The sequence below is a fragment of the Tetranychus urticae genome, chromosome 2 (genome assembly GCF_039701765.1).
Source record: "Tetranychus urticae isolate SD_2017Ah chromosome 2, NJAU_TeUrti_SD_1.0, whole genome shotgun sequence".
In the NCBI taxonomy this organism is placed as follows: domain Eukaryota; kingdom Metazoa; phylum Arthropoda; class Arachnida; order Trombidiformes; family Tetranychidae; genus Tetranychus; species Tetranychus urticae.
Window position 1 is genome coordinate 7337609 of NC_142959.1, and position 24687 is coordinate 7362295.

At 30.8% G+C, this 24687-nt stretch overlaps 2 protein-coding genes and 1 long non-coding RNA gene across 3 annotated transcripts; 2 read left to right on the forward strand and 1 right to left on the reverse strand.

The window, feature by feature from the left end:
- The first annotated feature begins 1011 nt into the window (after positions 1-1011).
- On the forward strand, positions 1012-6075 carry LOC107366243 (bestrophin-4). Its single transcript, XM_015933827.3, has 4 exons — positions 1012-1964; positions 3221-3355; positions 3818-5409; positions 5522-6075. Exons 1-4 carry the CDS (start codon positions 1786-1788, stop codon positions 5827-5829), a joined length of 2214 nt encoding a protein of 737 aa, XP_015789313.1. The 5' UTR covers positions 1012-1785; the 3' UTR covers positions 5830-6075.
- Positions 6076-8083: 2008 nt separating this feature from the next.
- Positions 8084-8701, forward strand: LOC107366245 (uncharacterized). The gene is made up of 2 exons (XR_001569607.3): positions 8084-8206; positions 8300-8701. It is a non-coding gene; the product is annotated as an uncharacterized LOC107366245 (long non-coding RNA).
- Positions 8702-9025: 324 nt separating this feature from the next.
- On the reverse strand, positions 9026-22995 carry LOC107366244 (gonadotropin-releasing hormone receptor). The gene is made up of 3 exons (XM_015933828.3): positions 22254-22995; positions 12167-12365; positions 9026-9899 (listed from the first exon to the last, which is right to left on the reverse strand). The coding sequence occupies exons 1-3, from the start codon at positions 22929-22931 to the stop codon at positions 9496-9498; spliced, it is 1281 nt and encodes a 426-aa protein (XP_015789314.2). The 5' UTR covers positions 22932-22995; the 3' UTR covers positions 9026-9495.
- Between the last annotated feature and the right edge of the window lie 1692 nt (positions 22996-24687).

Sequence of the window (24687 nt, forward strand, 5' to 3'; positions counted from 1 at the left end):
TATGGATGGGTAAATGACGATGAAAGCAAAGATGAAAGGAAAGATAAAAAACATAAACTCTTCCAATCCAGACTGCTTGGCGTATTTTTGCGTTATGATAATGTTAAATGATGTCAAATCAAAGGATATAAGAGAAAGCAAAGGATGAGGATGATTGTACTAACCAAGACCTTGGAAAGATGAAACTTGGCAACAATTTACAAAGATATAACAGATAACAATCATCTTGGAACGTAAAAATCAAGTTTCATGCATTATTTTAATGGTTGTACTGATGAAGACAATCAATGAAAAGAGTTACAGATGACTCTTATCCATTGACGCCTACCTTTACAAAGAATCACCAAAGACTATCATTTTTTTCTGCATACTTTTTATCTTCATCTTAATATTCCAAGAAAATCAATTCAAGTGTGAAAAGATGGATCATGATAAATGATTTGAGCAGCAACAAAATCAACTGTTCCATTCAACAGTGTGAACCGTAATAACAATTAAAGCCTAAAGAATTGTAATAACAAGGAAAGGTTAAGAATTAACATGGATTGTATTATGTTCAACCTTTTTTCAAATCATAAAAGGTAAAAGAGAAAGGTGGAAAAAATAAAATATCAAATTATGAAAGGTAAATTAGACTCTAGTCGTAAAGCCTGTTATGAAACGAGATCACACATTGAGAGTATTGTCGTTACTTTGTTTTGCTGGGATATTATTACAACAATTAATGTTGGATTCGTGATTATATCTGTGAATAGCAATGTTATTACAAGGTGATTAAATGGAAGCAATTGAATTACTCAATCTACAACTACTTGCTGCAATAAATTAGGCCTTTACATTGAATGCATAACAAATCTAACCTTTTTTTTACTTCTTCCTCTTCAACCCAATGATAATGACGATGTTTTTTTAATGAAATTGAATGATTGCCAAGAATAATAACTTCTTATGAATACCAGCAATACTCTTGTCTCTACTTTTCCAGATCAACCTCAATGTTAGATATTTAACTAGACTAACCAAAAATAACCCAAAAAATGAATTGAATAAGCAAAAACAAAAGAGGGGATCAAAATGTTTTCAACCCAAAAACTGTAAGATGAACAAAATTTGGGTCCCTAATAACCATTCTGGTAATTGGCAAAGTAAAAGCTAATGGCAAAAAAAGATAACAATGAAAGTTAAAGAAACAAAAATATTAAAATGTTTATCATGAAATTTCCAGTGAATCCAGTCAATCTCCTCCTCAGAGTAATTTAAAAGTACTAATTGTCCCTCCTTTAACCCTCCTTCAACAATAAGGCGGTAAATATCGAGTAACCATGAAAATGAAACCCTTTCATCCTCTAAATCCATTTCTTTAAACCAACATTATCTTGTCCCATTGCCTTTGAACCCTTTGTATGTCTTTTTTATTTACATGGAAAAAAAAGTGACAGCTTTTTGTTTCACCGTAAATTACATCTCCATGAATACAGCTAATAATAATGAAGATTGTGGTGAAGATGATGACGATGAAGGAGACAATAGCTGTAATGAGTATAATTTTTCATGTGACTTTCAACAACAAAAAATCAACTCTAGTAATAAGTCATTCAACCTTCAATTTTGTGCTATGATAAGGTGCGACTCGTTCACATTCGCTTCAGTCCAACATCAACCTTAACCACCAAATCAACAATTTACTCATTCTCCAGTTTAATCATTTACTTAAGCCTCATTTGGTGTTTAGTGTTGTGTTGTGTTTACACCATTTAGACCCGGAATTTATTGACATCACCAACAATGACCATTACCTATTCACTGAACGTTGCCAACACCCAGCTAGCTGGATTTGCTAAGCTGTTGGTTCGCTGGAAAGGAAGCATTTATAAACTTCTATATCGTGAAATGTTGATCTTTTGTATGTGCTATTATAGCCTCAGTCTAGTTTATCGTTATGGGTTAACAGATCCACAGCGTAGGTAAGATTGAAGATTTGCTTTTATCCATTACAACCATTTCCCATCCATTATATTCACCAAGACAGTCTAAGCTTTGTGACATCTTGCTGATCTGGTCTTTCTGTTGATTTGACCAGAATCAATAGTGTCAATTTACTTTGTTAATTTGGGTCAATCAGACATTTTCAACAGTTTCCCTCAGTCATTTCAACTCGGTGATAATGCTGTGTTTGATGGTAATCTCAGTTTTTCATGTTCAATCTACAACTTCACTTGATTGGGTTACAAATGTTGTCTTCAAGGTTTACTTTTGTTTTTGATTTTTGTACTATCAACGATTGACATTTTGATCTCACATGGTAAACAATCAACAACATTTCTTCTTGTTTGCAATGATGATTAAATAACAAACAAGCAGAAAAATTTACTTTAACAATTGAGCTCGTGTTTTTATTGATGTAGGTATTAGAGTTAAAGGCTTAACTCAGGCAAAAACAAAACACTGGAAATGACATGGTTTATGGGATTGCTATGAAAGTAAATTGATTAGCTTACAGTTAATTAGTGTAAGTTACTTGAATTACAATCAATCAAATATTAAAGATTAACCTGTTAAGATGCTTGTTGTGTCAACTAATTATGATTTTTTTCATCTCAAATTGTATTGAGGAAGAAAATGAAGTCTGGATTAATTTGATTAAAGTTGATTATTAAAATCATTGGCAGGAATATGGTAAAATTAAATTTAGGTTAGTTAGTCTATTGAATTAGAATGCTATTTTAAACCTAATTTTAAGTTGCTTCTAGTTTAGGTTTGTTTATGGATACAAAATGAATTGATATGCAAACAAGAAACGTTTCATTCCTAATCAAGTTGATTGAATTTAAGGCGAAGAAATAGACTGATTGAAAGGTTAAACATTCAAACAAATCAATCAACAATGAAACGAATATTTATTTTTAAATTTATTTGGTTTTAATTTCATATTTTCAGCCGATTAAAGCATAATTTGAATATTAATTTTTCTGAAAAGGGAAATTAAAAGCGTTCGATTCATCGATTGATTGTATTTGTAACATTACAACAAATAGACAGACGATATCAAGATAAGAGGTTATACAAGACCATACGAAAATAGTTGGGAAGCATTTTAAAATCTCTCAACGTGATTAATATTCATTTTAATTTCTTTTTAATCAACAATCAAATGTGTATTTTAAAATTGTTAATTAATAATTTCCTTTCTTATAATCATCTTATTATCATCTTATTACAGAGTATTTGAAAAAGTTGCTCTATATTGTGAAGCCTTTACCAAGTTGATTCCACTTTCATTTGTGCTTGGTTTTTACGTTTCTATAGTGGTTAACCGCTGGTGGAAACAATTCTCAGCCATCCCATGGCCTGATGAGTAAGTAAATTATCAATAAATTTATTAATATTTCATGAGTAAGAAGAAATCCTAAGAAATAGAATTTAAAATCAGATAAAACGGAAAATTTCAAACCTCTTCTTCCACTTACAACATTTGTTAAACAATTTCTCACATTTACTTTGTTTCCCATTTTTGCCTTTTCATCTTCACATGTTACCTAAAATTTATGAGAAATTTCATGAAATAGGTTTCATTTTTTCTGGATCAAACGAAACTAAATTGTTACGAGCAAATTGAAAAGTCTAGCTGTCATTTGCATAATTAATAAGATATAAATATCTATAGCTAGTTTTATTATTTAAGATAGAATCACAAGAAGAGATCAAAATCTCTCTGTTTACTTGAACAATGATTTTTTATTTATTGAAATTATTAATATTTGGTTATGAAATAAGCAAGAAACACTTTTTAATCTATGTCTATTTTTTCAATTATTAGTTTGTTATTGATGATAGCAGGATATATTCATGGTAACGATGAGAGAGGTCGAATTATTCGGCGAACATTGGCTCGTTATCTATTATTGCTGCAAGCTTTGTGTTTCCAGGCCATTAGTACATCGGTTCGTAGACGTTTCCCTACTCTGGACCATCTTGTTGAAGCAGGTTTAATGACCAAAGAGGAGAAACTTGCTTATGATGAAGTTACCGGGACACATGGTAAATGGTGGCTTCCAGCCGCCTGGTTTACCAATTTAACAATTCGAGCTCGTAAAGAGGGTCGCATCAAGGATGACATTTTAATGAAGCAAATATTAACCGAAGCTTACCGTTTTAGATCCATGGGCGGTGATTTGTTTGCCTTTGATTGGATCTCAATACCTTTGGTTTACACTCAAACGGTTACCATTGCTGTTTACACTTACTTTTTTGCTACCCTTGTGGCTCGACAATACCTTGACCCAGCACAAGGTTACTCAGGCTATGATATTGACCTTTACGTACCCATATTTACAATTTTAGAGTTTTTCTTTTTCATGGGTTGGCTCAAGGTGGCTGAACAACTGATTAACCCTTTTGGTGAAGATGATGATGATTTTGAGTTGAATTGGATACTTGATCGTAATCTGGTTGTTTCTATGATAATTGTTGACTCTATGTACAATAAATTTCCTCGTCTACAACGTGACTCTTACTGGGATGAATCTTCACCTACCTTACCTTACACTAAATCATCGATGGGACTAAGAAATCAACCTTACCTTGGATCTGCCATTAATTTAGAAATTAACTCAGAAGAGAGTGAATTTATTCCTCCCTCACTGGAAACCATTATGGAGGATGAAGTTGACCCGATGACACAGTACTTGACTCCTCCTAACAGTCCTAGTGCTGATTTAATGTCAAACTTAATGTTCAACACTCAAGATCAAGAAATGGACTATCGACAAAATCAAAGTTCATCTGGTCGTCGTCCACCATCTTCCATATCACAATCAGCCTTAAACATATTACCAGATTTCATTGGTTCCCGAATAACCAACATGATTCTTGGTTCATCTGTTGAAAATGTTTCCGCAACAACCTTGAAACCAGGATCTGTCGGAACGGAGAAAGGATCTTTCCCAAACTCTGGATTGCATTCATTAAATACTTCATTTAGCCTGAAATCTCCTCGACGTCGAACTCGCAAGGTTTCCATCAGCAATAACATTAACAATGCAACACTCAAAGGTTCAGTATCTTCATCACTTTTCTCAAGAGATTCAGTTGAAGATATTGTTAACCGTATTTCACCTTCACCTAATCATGCTCGACGAAGCATAATTAATCGATCAAAATCAGGAAATCAAGATGACCAGCGATCACTGGTTATTGATCTGACCGATGGTTTATCACTGCAATCTCAATCAACCATTTCCTCATCAACAGCAGCCGGTCAACTACCTCAACCTCGCACTCGACCTCAATCAGTCTCAATGGATGAATCATCTTATGGTTTGAATTACAATTACGGTAACAACAAATATCCATACATAAATTACCGAAGAGATGATTATGGTAAAGGTGATGATGGAACCTCAAGCTTGGGTAAGTTGAAAATCAATAAGCATCTATCAATCGTTATAATCTTAAATAATATTCATGTTAAATAACATTTCCTTGTTTTCTTTTCCCAATCGTATTTAATCTAAATTATTAGTTTATGAAAGTGACTTGATGGACAGTGATGATCCAATATCAATTAGGAATCTGGATTCTTCATCAAACCTACCTCCAATACCTCCAAATCACCTGCAATCTTCATCAAATTATCAACCAGTGAAAGCAACAAATGAAGATAATGGAGAAGATCCAGGTTTACCCAAAGAAACCAGTCAACAATCAGAACTGGAACATTCTGAACCAGTTTACGAACCAACCTCATCACAGGAATCACTGTCACCGGGAAGCAATCAGTCAACAGTGACAAGCATAACTCAACTAATTAGTAAATCAACCAACGATTGACTATAACAGGAGTAAAGCAAAATCCAAAAGAAACTCCAAAGGAAAATGAAACAAAAACCATTCAATTTTCATTATTTATTATAAAATCAATTCAATTCTCTTTTTTTACATCCATACTTGCATATCATTGTTAAACAAAAATATATCACTAAAAATATCGATAAAAGCTCAAAAAGATAAAAAAATATATAAAATGGAAAATGTTTCCAGAATAATATTAAATTTGATAAGCACTTTCACCGTGAATTTAATGAATTTTTCATGAATCTTTAAAAGAAGGTTGATTTTTAAAGGCAACAAAAAACAATGAGCCAATTGTTTTTAATCATCATTTCTTGCATTGAAGCAATTCCAGTACACAATGGATTGAATAGCTTTTTTGCTCTCTTTTGATTCAAGTTTCGCCAAAGAAATTGAAGGCCCAGAATTTAATCATTTAATATTCGTTGACTTTTGTTTTATACATAAAAGGTTGATGTAATTTTGTACTCTTAATTGTAAATGAAAATCAATTTACTAAAATCTCAACAGCTTGACAAACCATTTAACAAAAAGCTGTTAGATATATAATCAAATGAACCATTAAAAGGTTGATAACACTAAATAACTGACAAACCTTGATTAATCATTGAAGTTTCCAGTATTTAAGTGAAATATGATTACAAAAAGACCATTAATTTGTGTCTTGAAAAGTTTATTCATCTAAATTGAATAGACTTGAAATTGATTTTGACTTTTTTTTGGGTTTTTCTGCTCTTAAGGTAGGTGAAGGTTGAGTACATTGAACTGAACAATTATCATGCTGAAATGGAGAGATAATGATAAAGATGACAATTCGATTAATTTATTAAAGATTCAACATTAAAGGTCGAAAGGAACCCAATCATTTGTACATAAAATGTATACATCAAATTTGTTGAAGCAAAGTTGAATTGAAAATTGATGTTGACAAAAAAGGTTGTCTAAAGCCTTCTAACAAGACGATCAAATTTTCATTTTTTCACCTTTTTTCACTCTTTATTTTGTTGCTATTTAAAAGTTTAACCATTCCAATTGTATGGTATTAAATTTTAACAACATTATTGATCAGCTGTGTTAAATATGTGATAAAATTTGTATTCAATTTTCATCTGAAGTTACTCTCAGTTCAAGTGCATCAAATGTGTAATTCACATTTTGAGTGAAAAAAAAGAGCAACAAAAAAGTAAATGTTCAGAATATTACATTCAGTAAAAATGATGGTAATAATGTGAGTTATCCAATTATTGAAGACCAATAAGATTTTTGAAAGGATATTGAAGGTTATCATGGATTTGATAAAGATTCAAGACAAACGATAAAAAAAGCATTCTAGATTCCTTAATGGCAAATGAATAAGATTGAACAATGAAAATGAAGGCATAAAATGGTTGTAATGAAATTGTTATTTTCAATTGAATAACCTTATTTTATAAGTCTAATTTGGGTTAACTTGATCCTAAATTTTCACAATTTTAACCCTCAAGGCTAAGGCTTTTTTTGATTGTTAAATCAGTAAATATTAATAATTGAACTTGATTTGACTGAATGGATGTAAAGGTGAGTTTCAATGTTGGACTTGATGGCTTTAGTTTCTGGCAAGTTCATTAAACTTGAATAGTAAAGGATATTGAACAGGGTTTTTTGGGATCAACATATCATTATTATTATTAGGCTTCTGGATATTGTTATAAGATATTTGATCCATGAAGAATCTGGTGAATTTGTATTTTCATTCATTCCTTCTTTCAACTGAATAATGCTAATCAAACGGTCATCTTCATTTTGATCAATAAATATGTTTGGTTCATTGATATGTATGGCATTGAAGTTGAAAGGTAAGATGATGAAGCTTGCTGTGTTAAGGTAACAAAATTATCTTAATACACTTGATTTGTAACTTAGAAAGGCTAATCATAATCTATTTCATATCCTATTTACAGTTAATGGATGGATTCACCATGGACTGTATTATTGGCAACATTTAGAAAGGTATTCAACAGAAATCTTTTCAGGCTTATCAATTCATTGCAGACAAAAAATTATAACCTATCTAATAGGCATAAATATATTTCATCAACGGTTATTAAAATGAGCAACCACTTGGAGTATAATTGTTTGTTAAATAGATGTTAAATTAGGGTTAATCGAAGCATTTCCAGCGATCAAACGCATACATAATAAACCTTTCAACAGTTTATTGATGATAATTAAAAATGGCGCTTCAACTAACATGCTTAATGTAAGGCACTATCAGCTGTATTAAAGATTAGCTTGCTCAATGTAAATTTTTTTGTTACAATTCAGTGTTTCCATCATCAATAACAATAATGTTTTCATCGTTATTCTTAATTAGGACGTAAGTAAATTCATTTTCCACTGGTTTAGATTATAAGCAACAAGTAACTTGTTATATTAAAAGACTAATTACTATCTTAAATATTTTTTTCAGCAGAATGTGTTCCCGATGTAAACTTGTAATTTCAATGGATATGCTTCGTTTTGATGGTATAATTTTCTGCCTTTGACAAAAGAGTTAATGAGATGATTTTATTCAAGTGTATAGTTCAATTCACATCCTGCTATGATAACAATGAACGCAAGGATAATATAAAAAAAGAAATTACAGTGCAGTCTGATTCAGAGCTTGAATTGTATTGGAATTCTTGACAGTTTTATACCAATTTCAACTGATTCCACTTTAACCTTTCTAATACATAAGGAATTCAATTATATATTATTTCCCTTCTTCCTTAAAGTTCATTGGAAGTTCAGAAATTGAGAATGAGCCCGATATAAATTGTATAATTGCTTTTAATGAAGAAAAAGAAGGAGAAAACTTTATAAGTTTATATTATTGGCTTTGGATTCGCTTTCAAATATTTACTCCTTACTATGTATTTTGTTTTTTGGAGTGAAAAAAGAACAGAATGATTGGATAATCATTAAGAGTTCAATGGATTGAGATGCAATGAAATCAATAGAGATTGTTAATCTATGTCTAAATTTGCTCTGCATGGTTGAGAAACAAATTTTCAATTGAATCAATCACACCTAAATCTAATTCATCTCAACTTGCCAAATCAATAATCAAGTGTTGACAAAACAGCCATTCAACTTGTGTTGGTGTCATTTATTAATTTTTCCGAGTTTAATGAGGATTGTGGATTAGTAAACGTGATTATTCAGTGTTTTTTATTAATTTTCAAACATTAATGATGACATTAAGTTACACTTGAAAAATAATTTGCAACATACACAGAAGAAGGATGAGAAAAATAATTTTTGGTCTTATTAAATAGAGTCTGCAGCTTCTCATATACCTCAAAACTTACAATAAGTATTTCAACTGGACTCAGTGGACATGGTTTCAAGTTAGTTGTTTTATAGGGCTTTTAAATGTGAGGCAACATACTCAACTAGAAATGAAGGAATCAACTCACATTTTACACTAACAAATGTAAACAGCATAGTGAAAATGATTGAGTTACCAACAAGAATCAGAATTTCATTATGATTGTACTCTTTTTCACAATCATTGATCCACCAATGATGCCATGTGCTTGCAATCCATTCCAAACGGCAGTCTATCGGATTGTTAATTCTTTGGTTTGTTTGGTCGAGTGGTTCAGGTTTGAAGCTTTGGTACTATTTCAGTATGTTGGCTTTATCATTTGAGCAGTTGATTGGCTTTAAATCAGATCCATTAGCACGACCCCGTAGCGGCCTTAGACGGTTCACCATTTGACACGAGGAACCAGATCTTTTACAGCAGAAGAGCACACGATAAAGATGGCTGCTATTAACAATGGGGTTAAGAGTACATGAGAGTAGAGCAAACATGTACATTAAACTGGTAAAAACGGGATTGATTATCTCATCTTGACCACTGAACACTTGCCAGAGGACAATAAAGGCGTACGGAGTCCAACAAACTGTAAATGATATTGTAACTGCGAGAAAGGTACTAATTGCTTTGCGTTTAGTTTTGAGCATACAATTTGTTTTTTGTGAAAGACGTTCCTCGCTTGAAGCAGACTTGCTCATTCGCGCTAAAAGGCAAACAGAAACAAAAGAAGATAAAAAATACAAAATTATAAAAAGTCAAACAAGCTTACCATTAAAAATTTATAAACACTTAAACCTTTATCCCATTTTAATAAACACTGGAACTTTCTAAACCTCACATTTATAAAATCTCAATTAATTTATTAAAAAATCACAATAAAATTTAACAAATCATTTAAATAAACCAACAGTCTTTGAAGCCAAGGAAACTGTTGAATCATATGAGATTAATTTACAAATGCAGCCAAAGGGGTCTCTGTCACCAAAAATTGATGCTCATCAAATTGAAATTAAACTTAATTTTATGAAAGATGCTATCAAAAGTTCCGTCAAACAAGATTCAAATCAGTTCCAAATGCTCCATATTACTGGCTACAGCTTTTTGATGTGATCTTTTGAGGTGTCATTAAAATTTACATTTTGAACGTTTGTCACCTTTCATTAAGTTTATTTTCATTTTGACCAGGGTCCAAAGAGTATAACTCTATTACTCTTGCCAGGGTCCATTTCAAGTCCCAATTGAATTGATTACACCTGATTCTTACCTTACATCTCAGCCTATTTATAACTCCAACCTACTCAAATTAAGCTAACTATTAATAAAACACCTTTTAGATTAATTTGAATAAATTGATAAACTTGTTAACATGAAAACCCTGACAATCCAAAGTGAAGCTATAAATAAACTCCAAATTGACCAAATAAAGTAACATTGGTCATTATTCCCTGTCAATCCAATGTATCACTTTATTTCAATTGTTGCAATCAAAGGCCAGTATTTATTTACAAAAAGTCCAATCAAGCTCATCTTAAACTTTTATAATTGAACTGTCCAACAATTTGTTATACAATTTGTATCACAAAACTGAAAACGATGTAAACAACATTGTAGACTGAAGCACCTTTGAATAAAGCAAATCGTATTCATTCTGACTTTTGACAAATCTAGTAAATTCAATGGCTTCAGGGTTAAATAACTAAATAAATAAATAAACAGTTTTCGTAAAATATATTGAAAGATTGAACGATTGCAGACTGTTGATTATAAAGATTGAACTAAATTACTTTTCAATGTTTTCCAGCCAAAGAAATGAGGTTCAAATGTTACAATATAACCAACAAAATCCCCAAGTTATTTGCTGATCAAATGAACTTTCTTGTCAGACAAAAAACAAACATTTAGATTGTAAAAGATTGATTTTGAGTAATTAAATGCCAATAAAAGTTGAAGTTGAATCAAAATGAAAAGCTAAAAGCTCACCTCAATGAAAGCTTACATTCAAGTGAATCTCATGAAATGAAAATTGAATTCAACTTTGGAGTGTTTAACTCCAAGATTAACCTGAAAGACTTCAAGAGACAATATTTATTGAATATTAATAGCTAATTTTGTAAGGTAAAATCAATAAAAATTAATAAAATTTGTCATAAATCAAAATCATAAATCACTTGTAAATGAAAATGAAGGATCAAAATTGAATAGCAAAAAAAGATGTAAAATGAGGGAAAATGAAGAAAAGGTTAACCCAAAAGGCAGACATTTTCAATGTATTACAAGGTTATTATGTAAATCAAATTAATTTACTGAGAGACAAAGTCTCAGGTATAAATTAAGGCAATAAATAGAGCAGAGTTTCATCATGAGATGGAAGAGATTGAATTGCTTCAGGGAAATGATTGATACAAAAGTAAAACGATAAACAAAAAGAGTATAAAAGTGTTAACATTTATCCTTCTTGTAACCTCATTTCAATGTGATAAAAGTGTAACATAATCACAATCATCTGCATCAAGATAATAATCAGTATCATCAAGAACCTTCATGAATATTGAAAAGGTAAAGACGAGAAAAAAATATAACTTTTCAACATTTTGCTTTCCTTCCAACATGACCGTGGGCTTGCAGTACAACATGAAGTTATACAAAGATAACTGAATATTTATTTCATAAAGCAGACGAAAAATTTATACAAATTTCATGTTAAACAGATTATTTTGTTGCAGTTTATCAAATGGAGGTGAAAAAAACAGCCTTAGACTAATTCATAATGAATAACATTGCTCTGGTATAAGAGTTACAATGTTTTTATTTCCAGCTGTAATATTTTCTGTTCATTTAATAAATAAATAGTAAAACAATGTTGTTTAACCATTTTACCCTTTTGCAAGATGAAAAACACTTTTCGGTTCCAGATTTAAACACATGATACAATGAGTCTTAATGTTGAAACAAATGTAAAGGTTAACTTACCTACAACATATTTATCCAGGTTAAGAGAGGCAATTATTTTTGAATAAAGTAATATAATCAACTGTAAAGGTATGAGATACATTCCCAGTAAAGTGTAAAAGTTGTAAGCTCGCAGTTGCCATTGCGAAGTGAAAAAAGTGAAGCCAACGCACTGGTTGAATTTGTGATCGGGTTGAGGTTGAACTTTATAAATGATGAACTGTAAACCAGAAAACAAGAGTTAACCCAAAAAATAAAAGTAAACCAGAAAAGGCAAAATATTGAGTAAACCCAAATTTCAGTTTCATCTTTCATTGTCTTTGACCATTATTTGAACAACTGGTTAAACCTAATATTCAATCTTTTTTAGGTTGATTTACTTCAATAGTTGTCAGGTTGAGTTAACTGAAATGGTCAACTTGACTGAATTATTGTTTTTGTTTCACTTGAAGTTATTTTATTCAAATTTCATCTTTAATCTAATTGTTTATGAAAGCATTAAATTTTTTTTCGGTAAGTTAATTGGATTGATGGTTAAATGTGTTCAACCAAGATGAGCTCATTAAAGATGAATCTTTTAAAGTGATTAGTTATTTTTAAATTGCAATCAACACACAATCCATTATTCATCAAAAATAATGTTAAAGGATGGAAGGTGAAAAAAAGCAAATTGAATAACAATTCAAGTATAATAAGGTGCTTTAATGAGCTTTACTCGATTCCTTCCTTCAATATTTACAGACAAGTAAATAAACAATTTCTGTATCAACTAATTAGATGGATTGAAGGTAAAATTGTCAGTATAAAAGTTCATCTCTGATTGACTCCCAAAACAAATCAGCAGTAAAAATATCATCAATTCCAAGGCAATTGTTTAACCAAACTGCTTTTGTTCAGCCAAAATGAAGATTCAATCTTAATAATTAATCAAGAGGCAACAGTAAAAGGAATGAAAAATATCATTAAAAGCACAATAACAAAAGTAATAATGAAAAATGAAATTTGAGTGTAAAAAGGCAATAAATGATATTAAATGTAAACTCGGCAAAACTCGCAAACGATTCAAGTGTAAATAATAAAGATAGTAATGATGAAAAGATTGAATATTTTGCTGTTTTAGTTCATCTTTTCACTGAGTTCTGGTTACACTTTTTATGCCATTTTGTACAATTATTTTTTAATAAATCAATTATTTGAAAACAACAGCTTTTTCATCATTCAATTTGCAAGTTGGAAACGAGTTAATTTTCATTTTTACCTTTTATTGCTGCTCTTTTCAGGGAAAGTCAATAAACATTTCATGTTCAACAGATTGATTATCAGGATTGATAAACATTTGGATTTTTGCTTTTCCTTCCCAGCAATGGGAATGTGAACAAGAATCCCATTTGTCTTAAGTAACTTGTGATATTGACACTTGAATAGACTTTTTGTGGTATTACTGTACTTTTAACCTTTTTTTTCATCTTCTTTCTTCTTCCATTGTTCATCAGAATCGTTTATCGTTGATTCAGATGATGGCTTAGCAATGTAATAAGTTTAACTTTTGACCCTTTCTTGTTATTGCATGGCAAAAGTATAAAGGATGGACATAAATAATGGACCTTCAAGCTGTGCACCAGTTTTATCAGTTAACCTGCCATTCAATTTAACAGATAGTTGAGACAAATGAAAGGGAAAAGTGGATTTGATTAAACAAAATTTATAGACTCAAAAGTAGATGAAATTAAACAAAAGAATTGAAATTGGCTTCAAATTTTACCAATTTATTCCTTTTCCATGTTTTATAATTGAAATGTGAATGTGATACTTTTAGGTAACAACAATTGGGTTTGAAAAGCCAATTTTGATTGAAGGAAACATTTAGCTTTCATTATTGTAAACATGTTATCTTGCCTTGTCTCAACTATTCATTAGACAAATTAGTGAAAAGACTTTACCTTTTAACCCAATTGTCTTTTCATTTAGGTAAAAGTGTTTTTCTGGTTAGAACCAGGTTTGCACAATTTATGATGGACACAGCTAAATGGTCATTATTGCCTTTGCTATTGTTATTACCCTGGTGGAAAAAATTGTTTGAAAAAGCATTATTCAATTCTAAAATAAATGAAATTAAAGATTAAAATTGCAATTTTTTGATGATAACTCGTGCAAGTTTCGACAATAAAACAATAAGATATTGTATTAAATCACAAATAACTTAGATTAAGATTGCTAGTAATCAGTTAATTCTCTGTGTTATAATTGATTCAAATATGTATTGATAAAGACTAATTGTGCTTCATGCCTAAATATTTACAAATTGAAATGACTTCATTCATTTTTCATTTCTTCACCATCTTCATCAAACTGCTGAAAATTCTGCTGGCCACTCAAAATGATTATTAGTAACAGCATTCTGTAACAAAGAAAGGAGAAGTTGATTTAATTGAATTTTATATGATATCTGGCTTAATATTAACAACTATTATTTTGCTAGGTGAGATGTGAGGAAACAATTTATCCTCACATCAATATATCATTGAAATAGCCAACAAAAAAATTAATTACTTACTTTAATAGTGTTTTTGAATATTAGCTGAGTCTTCAAATTTCTCATGGACTATTTTTCTGATTACACTAGTAATACTTAGAAAACATGAAGAAGAACTGATTGATATAAACATATGGCTTTACATTAACAACAACTGTTTTGCTATGATAGATGTGATGAAACAATTTATCATCACATCGATTTTAATTTAAACACACAAAGATCATTGATAGAAACCCATAATAACTTGATATAAATTATAACTTACATTGTTTTCAATGAAATATGGAAAATTATTAAACTAATATTTAGTTTGAGGAAACCTTCAATCAATTTTGATAAATTTTACTTAATCAAACAATTTTTCAATAATCAAGCAGTTTATAAAGGGTGCATATCAGTATAAAACACGGATAAATATTGGGCTTTGTTAGCTTCTTTGCTTAGATTAAAAAGGGTCGATTAACACTAAATTTATATCATTCTTACGATAACTTACATGAAAATTGTAAACCCGAATCTTGCAAATTTTAAATCATTCAATTACTCGGGCGAGTAAATTCAAACTTATTTTAAACGAAATTGTTTGTTTCGGATAAACTTTTCCACCAGGGTATCACTTCTTACATTATACATGGAGTTTGAAGTAACGTTTTCTGGTTAATGATCAACTCGATTAACCAGGGTTGATGAGCAAAGATTTAACCTGACAAGGTCTCACTTGTAAGGCAACAAGATGAGCTTTACTTTGCCTTCAATGTAAGGTTGAGTAAACTTGATAAAGGTAAACATTTAAGGATCAATAATTAATATTTTATTAGGTTAATATTAATATTAATAACTTCATCAACGAAAATGATTGAAGTAAAGTTTACCGTTTTAATAAATGACAAAAATTTCCATTTTTTCTTCATGTCAAAATCCAATGCAAATGAAGGCGTAAAACATGATTAATGTTGATCATGGAGTGATCATGAAAATTTTGTAAATCAAAAGGTAAATGAACATTTTCTTGCATTCATCTTGTCAATCAATCAGGAAAATGATTAATTTGATTAAATAAAGAGCCTTCAAGTTTCTCTAAAAGTGTTCATAAGTGGTAATAATGAGAAATTGATTGTTGAACAATTAACCATTTAGTCAACGTTAATGTTACTTTGTAAATTATTGCAACTACAATTAACCAGTAAATGTATTAATGTGATAACTTGACTCCATTATTGTACATTAAAGTCAATTGCTAAGTTAATTTGCAGTTAATCTTGTCAACAATTGCCTTTCAGTCCATTTTAGTTTTGTATTTTTTCATCCGATTATCATTGGAGTTCAATGATTCCAAATCAAATTTCAGGCAAAGAAAATTCTTGTTCAATTTATTGATCATATTTATCGTCATTTCCAATTTAAGATGAAGTCTGAAAAGACATTGACTTCAACATGAGATTTTTTGATGCCTTTGAAGAATGCACTTCTTGGCCATTCTTTTATCATTTTTTCTCATTCTTTCAACACTTACAGGATTCCCTGAAAGTCATGGGTTTACTGAGTGTTTTGATAATGCAGTCAACATGATGAGCCCTGTTATTTACAGAGGAAAATGTTTTGCCTTTAAAATGTCTTGAAAATGTAAAGTTTAATCTTGAAACAACTTCTTGTATCACTGCTTTTGTACATGTTTTTAAGCTATAATAACATGCCAAAGGAAAGGTGAAAGTATAAATAAAAGAATCTGCTGATTTGCTGAGGAAAACAAATGCTGAAAATGCTTTTAGTATAATGATGATGGAGAGATTTGTTGATAAATCAAGTCAAAATATTCTAATATATTCACGATAATAAAAAAAGTAAATTACATTAAAGGCTTGGTCAGACTGTTTATTGAATCCACCTAAAATTGCAATTCAATTGAACATCGTAATCAATATTAATATTGATATAATTAAGATATAAATCAGTTTAACAAATGATTATTTTCCTTGTTTTTTTCCTAACACTGGCTTCCATTGAAAACCAAACAATGGGTTTCTGGTTAACACAGTTTCTGGTTAAGTAAAATGAAAACCCGAAATTGTAATTTAAACCTTTTTTTGTCAAACTTGAATCACAGTTGGCAGGAAAATGAATGTTGAGACAAAATGGATTCAAATTAACATTCATAATTTGTTATCCAACATTAATGCTTACAACATTTTCTTATGGCAAATGAGGTTATGAAGATACTCAAGACGTTGAATAATCTGTTGATATAAAGATTCAGGTAAATTTGCAATTTCCAATTCCATCGTGAATTATTAATAATCTGGAAACTCATCTTTTTTACGCTTATTTCTCATTCCACATCAGTTTCCAGGAATGATGTTGAGTTGATGTTGAATAATGAATTAGAAATTAGAATAGTGCATTAGAAATCAAATTGTAAATCAATCTCGACTAATTGCTGTAAAATACTTTAAATCAAACTTGTTTTCATTTCTAATTCTATTTACTATTTAATAGTTGAACTTGAATGTTGACAAAATTTAATTTGCAACCTTATTTTTCACCTAATTATGTTCATTGAAAGGCTTTGGAATCCTTCCTAGTAAGAAGTTCTTACAGTCTTTTGAAAATCATTCAGTAAATGTTATTGTCTAATATTGGCAGCCAACAGGTTTCATGTTATTAAACCTGAAAATAAACTTATTAATTCCTTTTCCAATTTCCATTTAATTTAGACTCCACATTTAGCATTGAATATCTTATTTCATTTGATAACATCAACGCTTCCAAAATGTTTCTACTCAATTTACATCAATGAAGATGCTATTATTAACTGATCACATTCAGAATTGTTGATTGAATTTTGGAAGATCTTTAATGAAAGTAATCAAGTTTGGTGGAAATATCTCAATACTAGAAATGAAGAGCATCGACAAAGCTAAATAACTTTAGAAGTGAATATTTTGAGAATGGGTTTTCTGGTTCAGCAAAGACCGAAGATTTAACCAGAAAATTGGACACATTTAAGTCAATAATACACTTTTCAATGTGACTCAAGATCGTCTTTAATTGTTTAGAGTTAAGAAGATGATGGAAATGCTGTTAATCTATTTATTATGAATAGTATTTATCACTTTTCTCATGATGTAGAATTGATTGATTATTTGCTGTCAAATTAATTTGCATCTAATTTTGAATAACGCGATTCTTTGATTTATATGCTTTGAACTTGAAGTATAAAGGTATTACTTGAAACGGATTATATTAATAGTTTTATGTTAGACTAGACATTGTAGTAATTTGATTTATAATGAATCATGATCAAATCATTGGATTGAAACTTTAAAATTTCAGATTGTTTAGTAAGGCTTAGTACAGCATTGGGAATTAAGCTTTATAAATGATATTTTGAATGTTGAACGAGCATTTTGCTTTGTGCCGATCATTTTATTTTTTCTTGCTCTGAGTTTCGCTTGAAAGAGTAAATTTCAATAGTTGTTCAGAAATTGGTTTATGGAATTAATCTCAAATGAATATTGAAAACACTCTTCATGAAATTGGATACTTTTGTTAAATATGATAGTCCAAGTCTGGACAAGTCTTTCAGCAGTTGAATGAGTCTAGACTTGAAGACAGCATCAAAAAGTTGAGATTGCAAATTATGAATAAGGTTTACAAAAAGATCATTTTTCACGAAATTTCCAGGGAACTCGATTCAAAAAACTGGGAAATGACTACGTTCTTGACCAATTCAAATGAAGGGACCTGAAATTTCTGTAAATTATTAATCACAAATAGGGTTTGCCGATGAAAATGGTTAACAAAATTAATTACTAACAAAGTAAATCGTTAGATACTATCAAAAGTTTTCAGTGGATCGAAGATGGAAATGCAAAGCTTAAAGTTTTGAGTAAAAAGTTGTGTCTTGCTTGGTTTGTAAGGACGTGAAAATAGATTAGATTGATGTAAACGAAAAACTTCTCTGATCAGTAGTTTTCGAGAAAATTGCGTCTGAAGTCGAAACTTCGATCGCTTATTGTGCAGTTATGAAGCGAGCTGTGCCCAGCGAATTTATACCTCTAATGTAATTTTTAACGAAAAACCAGAAAATGCATTTGATTTAGAAAAAAAAGTTTCACTTTTTTGTACAAATGGATAACTTCGATTTTGAGTTAAAGGACTCGTTTCGAGCGATGGTAATAGTAAGAAGGTTGAAACTTGTTTAACTTCAGCAGAAAGCACTGGCCAACCTCACTGACTGATTAATCTTTTAGATTTATCACTGATGCCTTCGATTTCGAACAATAACATCGAAACTTTGTACCTCGATAACTCAATAAATACATGAGCTATTAACATAATTCCTTCACCAAACATCACACATTGCAATGCTTATGTTATAGCAAAAGAAAAAATCACCATTACCACAAAATCGCTCAAGAAAATCGAGTTTCTAATGCATAGATTGCTTTTGTTGTCAATTGAATGCTTAAAAAGCTTCTTTGAGGTGAATTGCAGCTCTTTTGCTTCATTCTCATTATGAGGTAAAACTATTTGCGTTTGTACTAAAGTTGGATCCAAATTTTTTTATTATTCATCGGTATTATATTATAGCACTTGCAATATGACATTTGAATCCAAGAATTGGGTTCTCTGAGCTATAGTTGTCGATAAAATCGCGTCTTAAGTTGAAACTTCGATCGCTTATTGTGCAGTTATGAAAGCAGATATTTCCCTCAAATTAATGTGTTTAATATACCTTTTCATGTTAAACCAGAAAATGGATTCACTTTGGAAAATAAATTTTCACTTTTTTGTACAAACGGATAACTTCGATTTTAAGTTAAAGCAGCCGTTCAGCGCGATGGTAGCATTTAGAAGGTTGAAACTTGTTTTTCGCCAACAGAATTGACTGGCCAACCTCACAAATTAAAAATTCTTCTCGATTTATCGCTGGTTCCTTCGATTTTGGACAATAACATCGAAACTTTGAACCTCGATAACTCAATAAGTACAAGAGCCATCGACACAATTCTTGGATTAAAATGTCATATATAAAGTGCTATAATATAACACCGATGAATATCAGAAAAATTTGGATCAGAATTTAGTACAAACGCAAATACTTCTAGCTCATAACGAGAATGAAGCAAAAGAGTTGCAATTCACCTCAAAGAAGCTTTTTAAGCATTCAATTGACAACAAAAGCAATCTACTGCATTAGAAACTCGATTTTCTTGAACGATATTGAGGAAATGGTAATTGCTTCTTTTGCTATAACATAAGCATTGCTATGTATGATATTTGGTGAAGGAATTATGTTAATAACTCAGGTATTTATTGAGTTAGCGAGGTTCAAAGTCTCGAAGTTATTGTTCGAAATCGAAGAGACCAGTGATAAATCTGAAAGATTATTCAGTCGGTGAGGTTGGCCAGTGCTTTCTGTTGAAGGTAAACAAGTTTCAACCTTCTAACTGTGACCATCGCTCGCAAAGAGACCTTTAACTCAAAATCGAAGTTATCCATTTGTACAAAAAAGTTAAACTTTATTTTCTAAATCAAATTCATTTTCTGGTTTGTCGTTAAAAATCACATTAAATTTATCAATTTGCTGGGCTCATCTCGCTTCGCAACTGTACAAAAAGCGTTCGAAGTTTAAACTTTAGACGCAATTTTCTCGAAAACTACTGATCAGAGAAGTTTTTCGTTTACAACAAACTAATCTATTTCCACATCCCTACAAACCAAGCAAGACACAACTTTTTACTCAAAACTTAAAGCTTCTGAGTTTCTTTCTTATTTTCACTCCTAATCAATTAGGATAAAACTATGAAGGTGTCAAGTCTTTTCAACACCAGTTTCAGGAAAAAAGTTATGATGGAAATTGACGATGAATGAAGGCTTATACCAGATTCTCTAATCATCTTAAATATTCTTGTCGTAGTTAACCTACTCAATTCGACAAAATCTAACACTGAATAGAATCAACCAGAAAATCAATCACTTGGATCAAGACTAATTTGTATTTCTCAGCTACTGGTATTTACTTTCTAGTAATGGACTTTTGACAGTATTTTACAATCCAAACTATCAAAATTAAAATACTCAAACAAGTTGAAATAGTTTGATTTGATTTAACCCCAAACTTAGTGCTATATTCAATTCATTCAACTCTCAACAATTTGGTGCAATTTGATGCACAATTTAAAGTGAAGATGAAAATTACGTAGGAAGAAGCTCAGTGAATGCACTTGAAAAGCTATTGATTAACTGATTTCGATGTAAAAGTAAATTGAATGTACAACAATTGAAATCACTTTTGATTGTTGTTCCATCACTTTGCTTGAAATCGTTTTGAATAGTCATTCGGCAGATCTACTGATCGCAACTAAAAAGCCTCAAACTTTTGTCAGGTAAAATGTCAAATCAAGTTTAACATTGAAAAATGAGTTTTGCCAGCAACTTGTTGTTTAACCGTTTAAGAGCAATTAAAAATAATGATTGTTGAATTTACTTTTAAAAATGGTTTTCCGGTAACAAAACTCTTGAGATTTTAATTTGATAAATTGGAAACCTTTGTGCAGAAGCAAAATTAATTATTAAACAAGTTTTAATTGCAATTGAGATCAAATATCGCAAAGGAAAAGGATTAACATTGAAACACTTGTAAATTCATAGTTGATTCAGAATCTAATTTTGGTGTAAAAACCTTATAACTTCATGAAAAGATTAATTTTTCAATTAACATTTCGATTGAATAAGAGTTTGATTAACAAAAATTAATTGAAACTCCACAAGTTAATACATAAAATCCTAAGAATATATTGAAAAGATATTATTCATTCGCCATTTAATTTACTTTCCATGAAAACATAAATGATTGGAAATTGACGATTTTTCAAGCAATCAAATGTAAATGTATCTAATTTTAATTAAATTTACTATGAATTCAGTAATAATATTGAGTAATGCTCTTAATCAAATTAGAAAAAGCAATTCAAATTTGCAGTAAATATTTTAAAACATGTTATAAAACTTCCAAGACTTATCCAAGAAATAGTCAAAAACTAATTTTAAGTCATTTCCAATTGTTAAGTTAATGTTTGATCAAGTTTTAGGTTTGATTATTGGGAGGATTGGGATAGTTTTGATAATCTTTCTGATTTTTGTTTAATGAATGAACGATTTGATTCTTGAGTCTTTATATTAATATTATTCCATAATCTTTATGGTAATGAAGGCAACTTTCTGATATTTTAGATCATCTTCATTGCTGAGCAACAAATAGTCTTTGAAATATTACTCTTTGATCGTTCATCTTCTTGTTGGCAGTTATTAATTTTTGTTGTAACAGTGAACCAATTGTTGGAGTTGCTTCAAGATTCGGTAAAATTTGAAGCTTTACAGTTTAATATTGTAGCTTGGATTGAATATGAAATATTTGAATGGCTATGAACCAGATTGGTTAATCGTTGTTTTTGCTTGATGTTTACATTGAGAGAGTGAAATTGGAAACAAAATTCAGGTAAAACTATGATTACGTAACTGTCTAGACATTGAATGAAACTGAAATTTGATTGAAATTAAAATACATACCTGAGGAATACTGAGCAGAAATGATGAAATGTAGGTGATTTTGAGCATTCGGTAAGCCCTTTGTTTCTCCTTTTGAAAAATGTGAGGCTCTTTGAGTAGATAATAGCGATTGTAGCTTATACAGATGACCATAAAGGAGGACGAGAAAAGGCTAAAATTGCGCAGTGTTTGGTACAGTTTACACGCTATTTGTCCGACTTCCCATGAGATTGATTGGCACCAAAGTATTTGTGGGAAAATGGTAAACAGGACGACAAACAGGTCAACAATGACAAGGTTTAATAAAAGTATATTGGAACCAGTTTTGTGGTGATTTTTAAAGGCAATCTGGAAAAGGGCAAACAAATTGGTTAAACTGCCAGAGATGAGGAGTGTGTAAAGTATGATTATTTCAATTTTAAGGTATTCCCGGTATTGAGTTTTAAACTCTTGACTGTAAGATGAAAGAGATTCAGATGAAATTTCATCTCCAGGTGAACCAGCAAAGGCTCCATAAAGTTCATCAAAGGTTGTCACTGGAGTTGTGGTCATTGTGCTTGATGAATTGCTTGGACTTGGGTTTACTGTTGTTGCCAGTGTTGTTGTCATTGATAATTTGGTTAACGGACTTGCTGTTGCTGGTGAAACCAGATTGGAGTTTAATATGATTGTTGATGTTAATCGAGTTGATTTATCCATTTCTTCCTATGGATTTACCGTTGAATCGTAAACTTTATTTCTTGTTATCTCATTCAATAACCAACTCTATTTCAACTGAATACATTTTTGAGGGAGAAACTTTGGGAATGAATCTGATTTAATCATTTTGTACTCCGGAGTTGAACCTTTTTTGAGGAATGGCTTTGAATATGCGCTCGATGGTTAATAGGAAAAGCTAAAGATTCAAGAAACAGTGAAAAAATGACAGCAATAAGTCACAATCAAAGCAAATATATGAGAAAGTTAATGTACTTGGACAAAAAAACACTGGTAAATATGTAATGGAGGTTGGAATGAGGTTCGTTTCAATCAAGGAAATGATTAAATTGGCTGAGAATGTAAAATGGAATCTGAAAAGGAAACTAAAACGGTGAAATTTTACGATATTTCATTGTTATTGGAGGATTTCATTTCGGTGATTTGAAATATTGCAAATTTCCGTGTGTAATAATGGTTAAACAATAGATTTGCCAGATTTGATGGGAATTTGATGATATGCTTACAACATCTAGATAGGAAATTTAATTGTTGAGTTGAATTTGTTATCCAGGTTATTGAGTTGAACATAGTCAGGTTCAACAGATGCAATAACCAGGATTATCACAAAGACCCGTTACAGGAATATATTGCCTTTTTGTGTGAATTAAAGGCTCAAGAGCCAGCATTAAATCCATAATCACCTGTAATCATAATGTTTCTGATAAAGATATTGTTTTTATAAGCTTTTTAAATGTAAATCAGGGATAACAAACTTGAAAATTAATTAAATTTATTGTCAAAAAATTATATCCAAAACACTTATATTGAATTTAATGAGATTTTTGAACAGCATTATGAGATGGAGAGGATTGTTGAAAAAGTAGAGTTAAGTAAACCAGAATTTAGATAGAAAGAGTAAAAAAGTAATAATAATTGGCTGAGTTAAGTTTATATGTAGAGATGAATTTTATCATTTCTAGGATTCAATTTGGTGGGATTGCTGGAGTTGCTGGAGTTGCTGGTGTTGCTGGTGTTGCTGGTGGTTTGGGTGCTGTTCCTGGTCGGTTATCTTCAGTATTGCTTGATCCATAGCGATGATACAAATTCCAGAGAACAGCTACTGAAACCAGGACTGAGAGTAAGAATCCGATGATAATGGCCAAGGTAAATGTAGATAGATTAACGGGTTGAGATGATGCTGATGTTGTAAATATTCGTAATTTATCTCGACATTCCGCTATTTGCTTTGAAGTTGGTTTGAAGATGAGTGAAGCCGTTGACCCATTCATTGGTTTTGACATATTTTTAGAGATTTCAACAGAGCAATCGGAACTAGTATATAAAGGATCACAATGACATGCACCAGCATTATTACATATCCCATGTCCTGAACAATTTTTGGGGCAAGCCTTGATTTTTTTTAAAACAGTATCAACAAGGACACATTTAACGCCAACACACATTCCAGAAATAGTTGTACCACAAGGCGAACCATCAGGAACCATTCCAGGATTTAAAGATGACAATGAACCCTCTAAAGCTAAACATTGATGTGTTCCGTTGATAATATTATGTTTTTTACTGCCAGCAAAGGGTTGTTCGTAAACCAATTTAGTATTTGCAGGAGCGTTACAATAAAGTAGACCACAGGTAGTATCATCTATGGTACACTGCTGTTCCGTTTTATTCATGGGCCCTTCGAGTTTACAAGGAAATGTTGTTTTACCCATCAGTTTAGCCTGATAACAAGACTCAT

Coding starts and splice junctions, on each gene's coding strand:
- LOC107366243 (XM_015933827.3), top strand. CDS start 1,786: ATGACCATTACCTATTCACTGAACGTTGCCAACACCCAGCTAGCTGGA. Junction 3,356..3,817: donor GCCATCCCATGGCCTGATGA/GTAAGTAAATTA, acceptor TTCAATTATTAG/TTTGTTATTGATGATAGCAG. Junction 5,410..5,521: donor TGATGGAACCTCAAGCTTGG/GTAAGTTGAAAA, acceptor CTAAATTATTAG/TTTATGAAAGTGACTTGATG.
- LOC107366244 (XM_015933828.3), bottom strand. CDS start 22,931: ATGGATAAATCAACTCGATTAACATCAACAATCATATTAAACTCCAAT. Junction 12,366..22,253: donor TTCTGCTCAGTATTCCTCAG/GTATGTATTTTA, acceptor TCTGGTTTACAG/TTCATCATTTATAAAGTTCA. Junction 9,900..12,166: donor CCTGGATAAATATGTTGTAG/GTAAGTTAACCT, acceptor TTTGCCTTTTAG/CGCGAATGAGCAAGTCTGCT.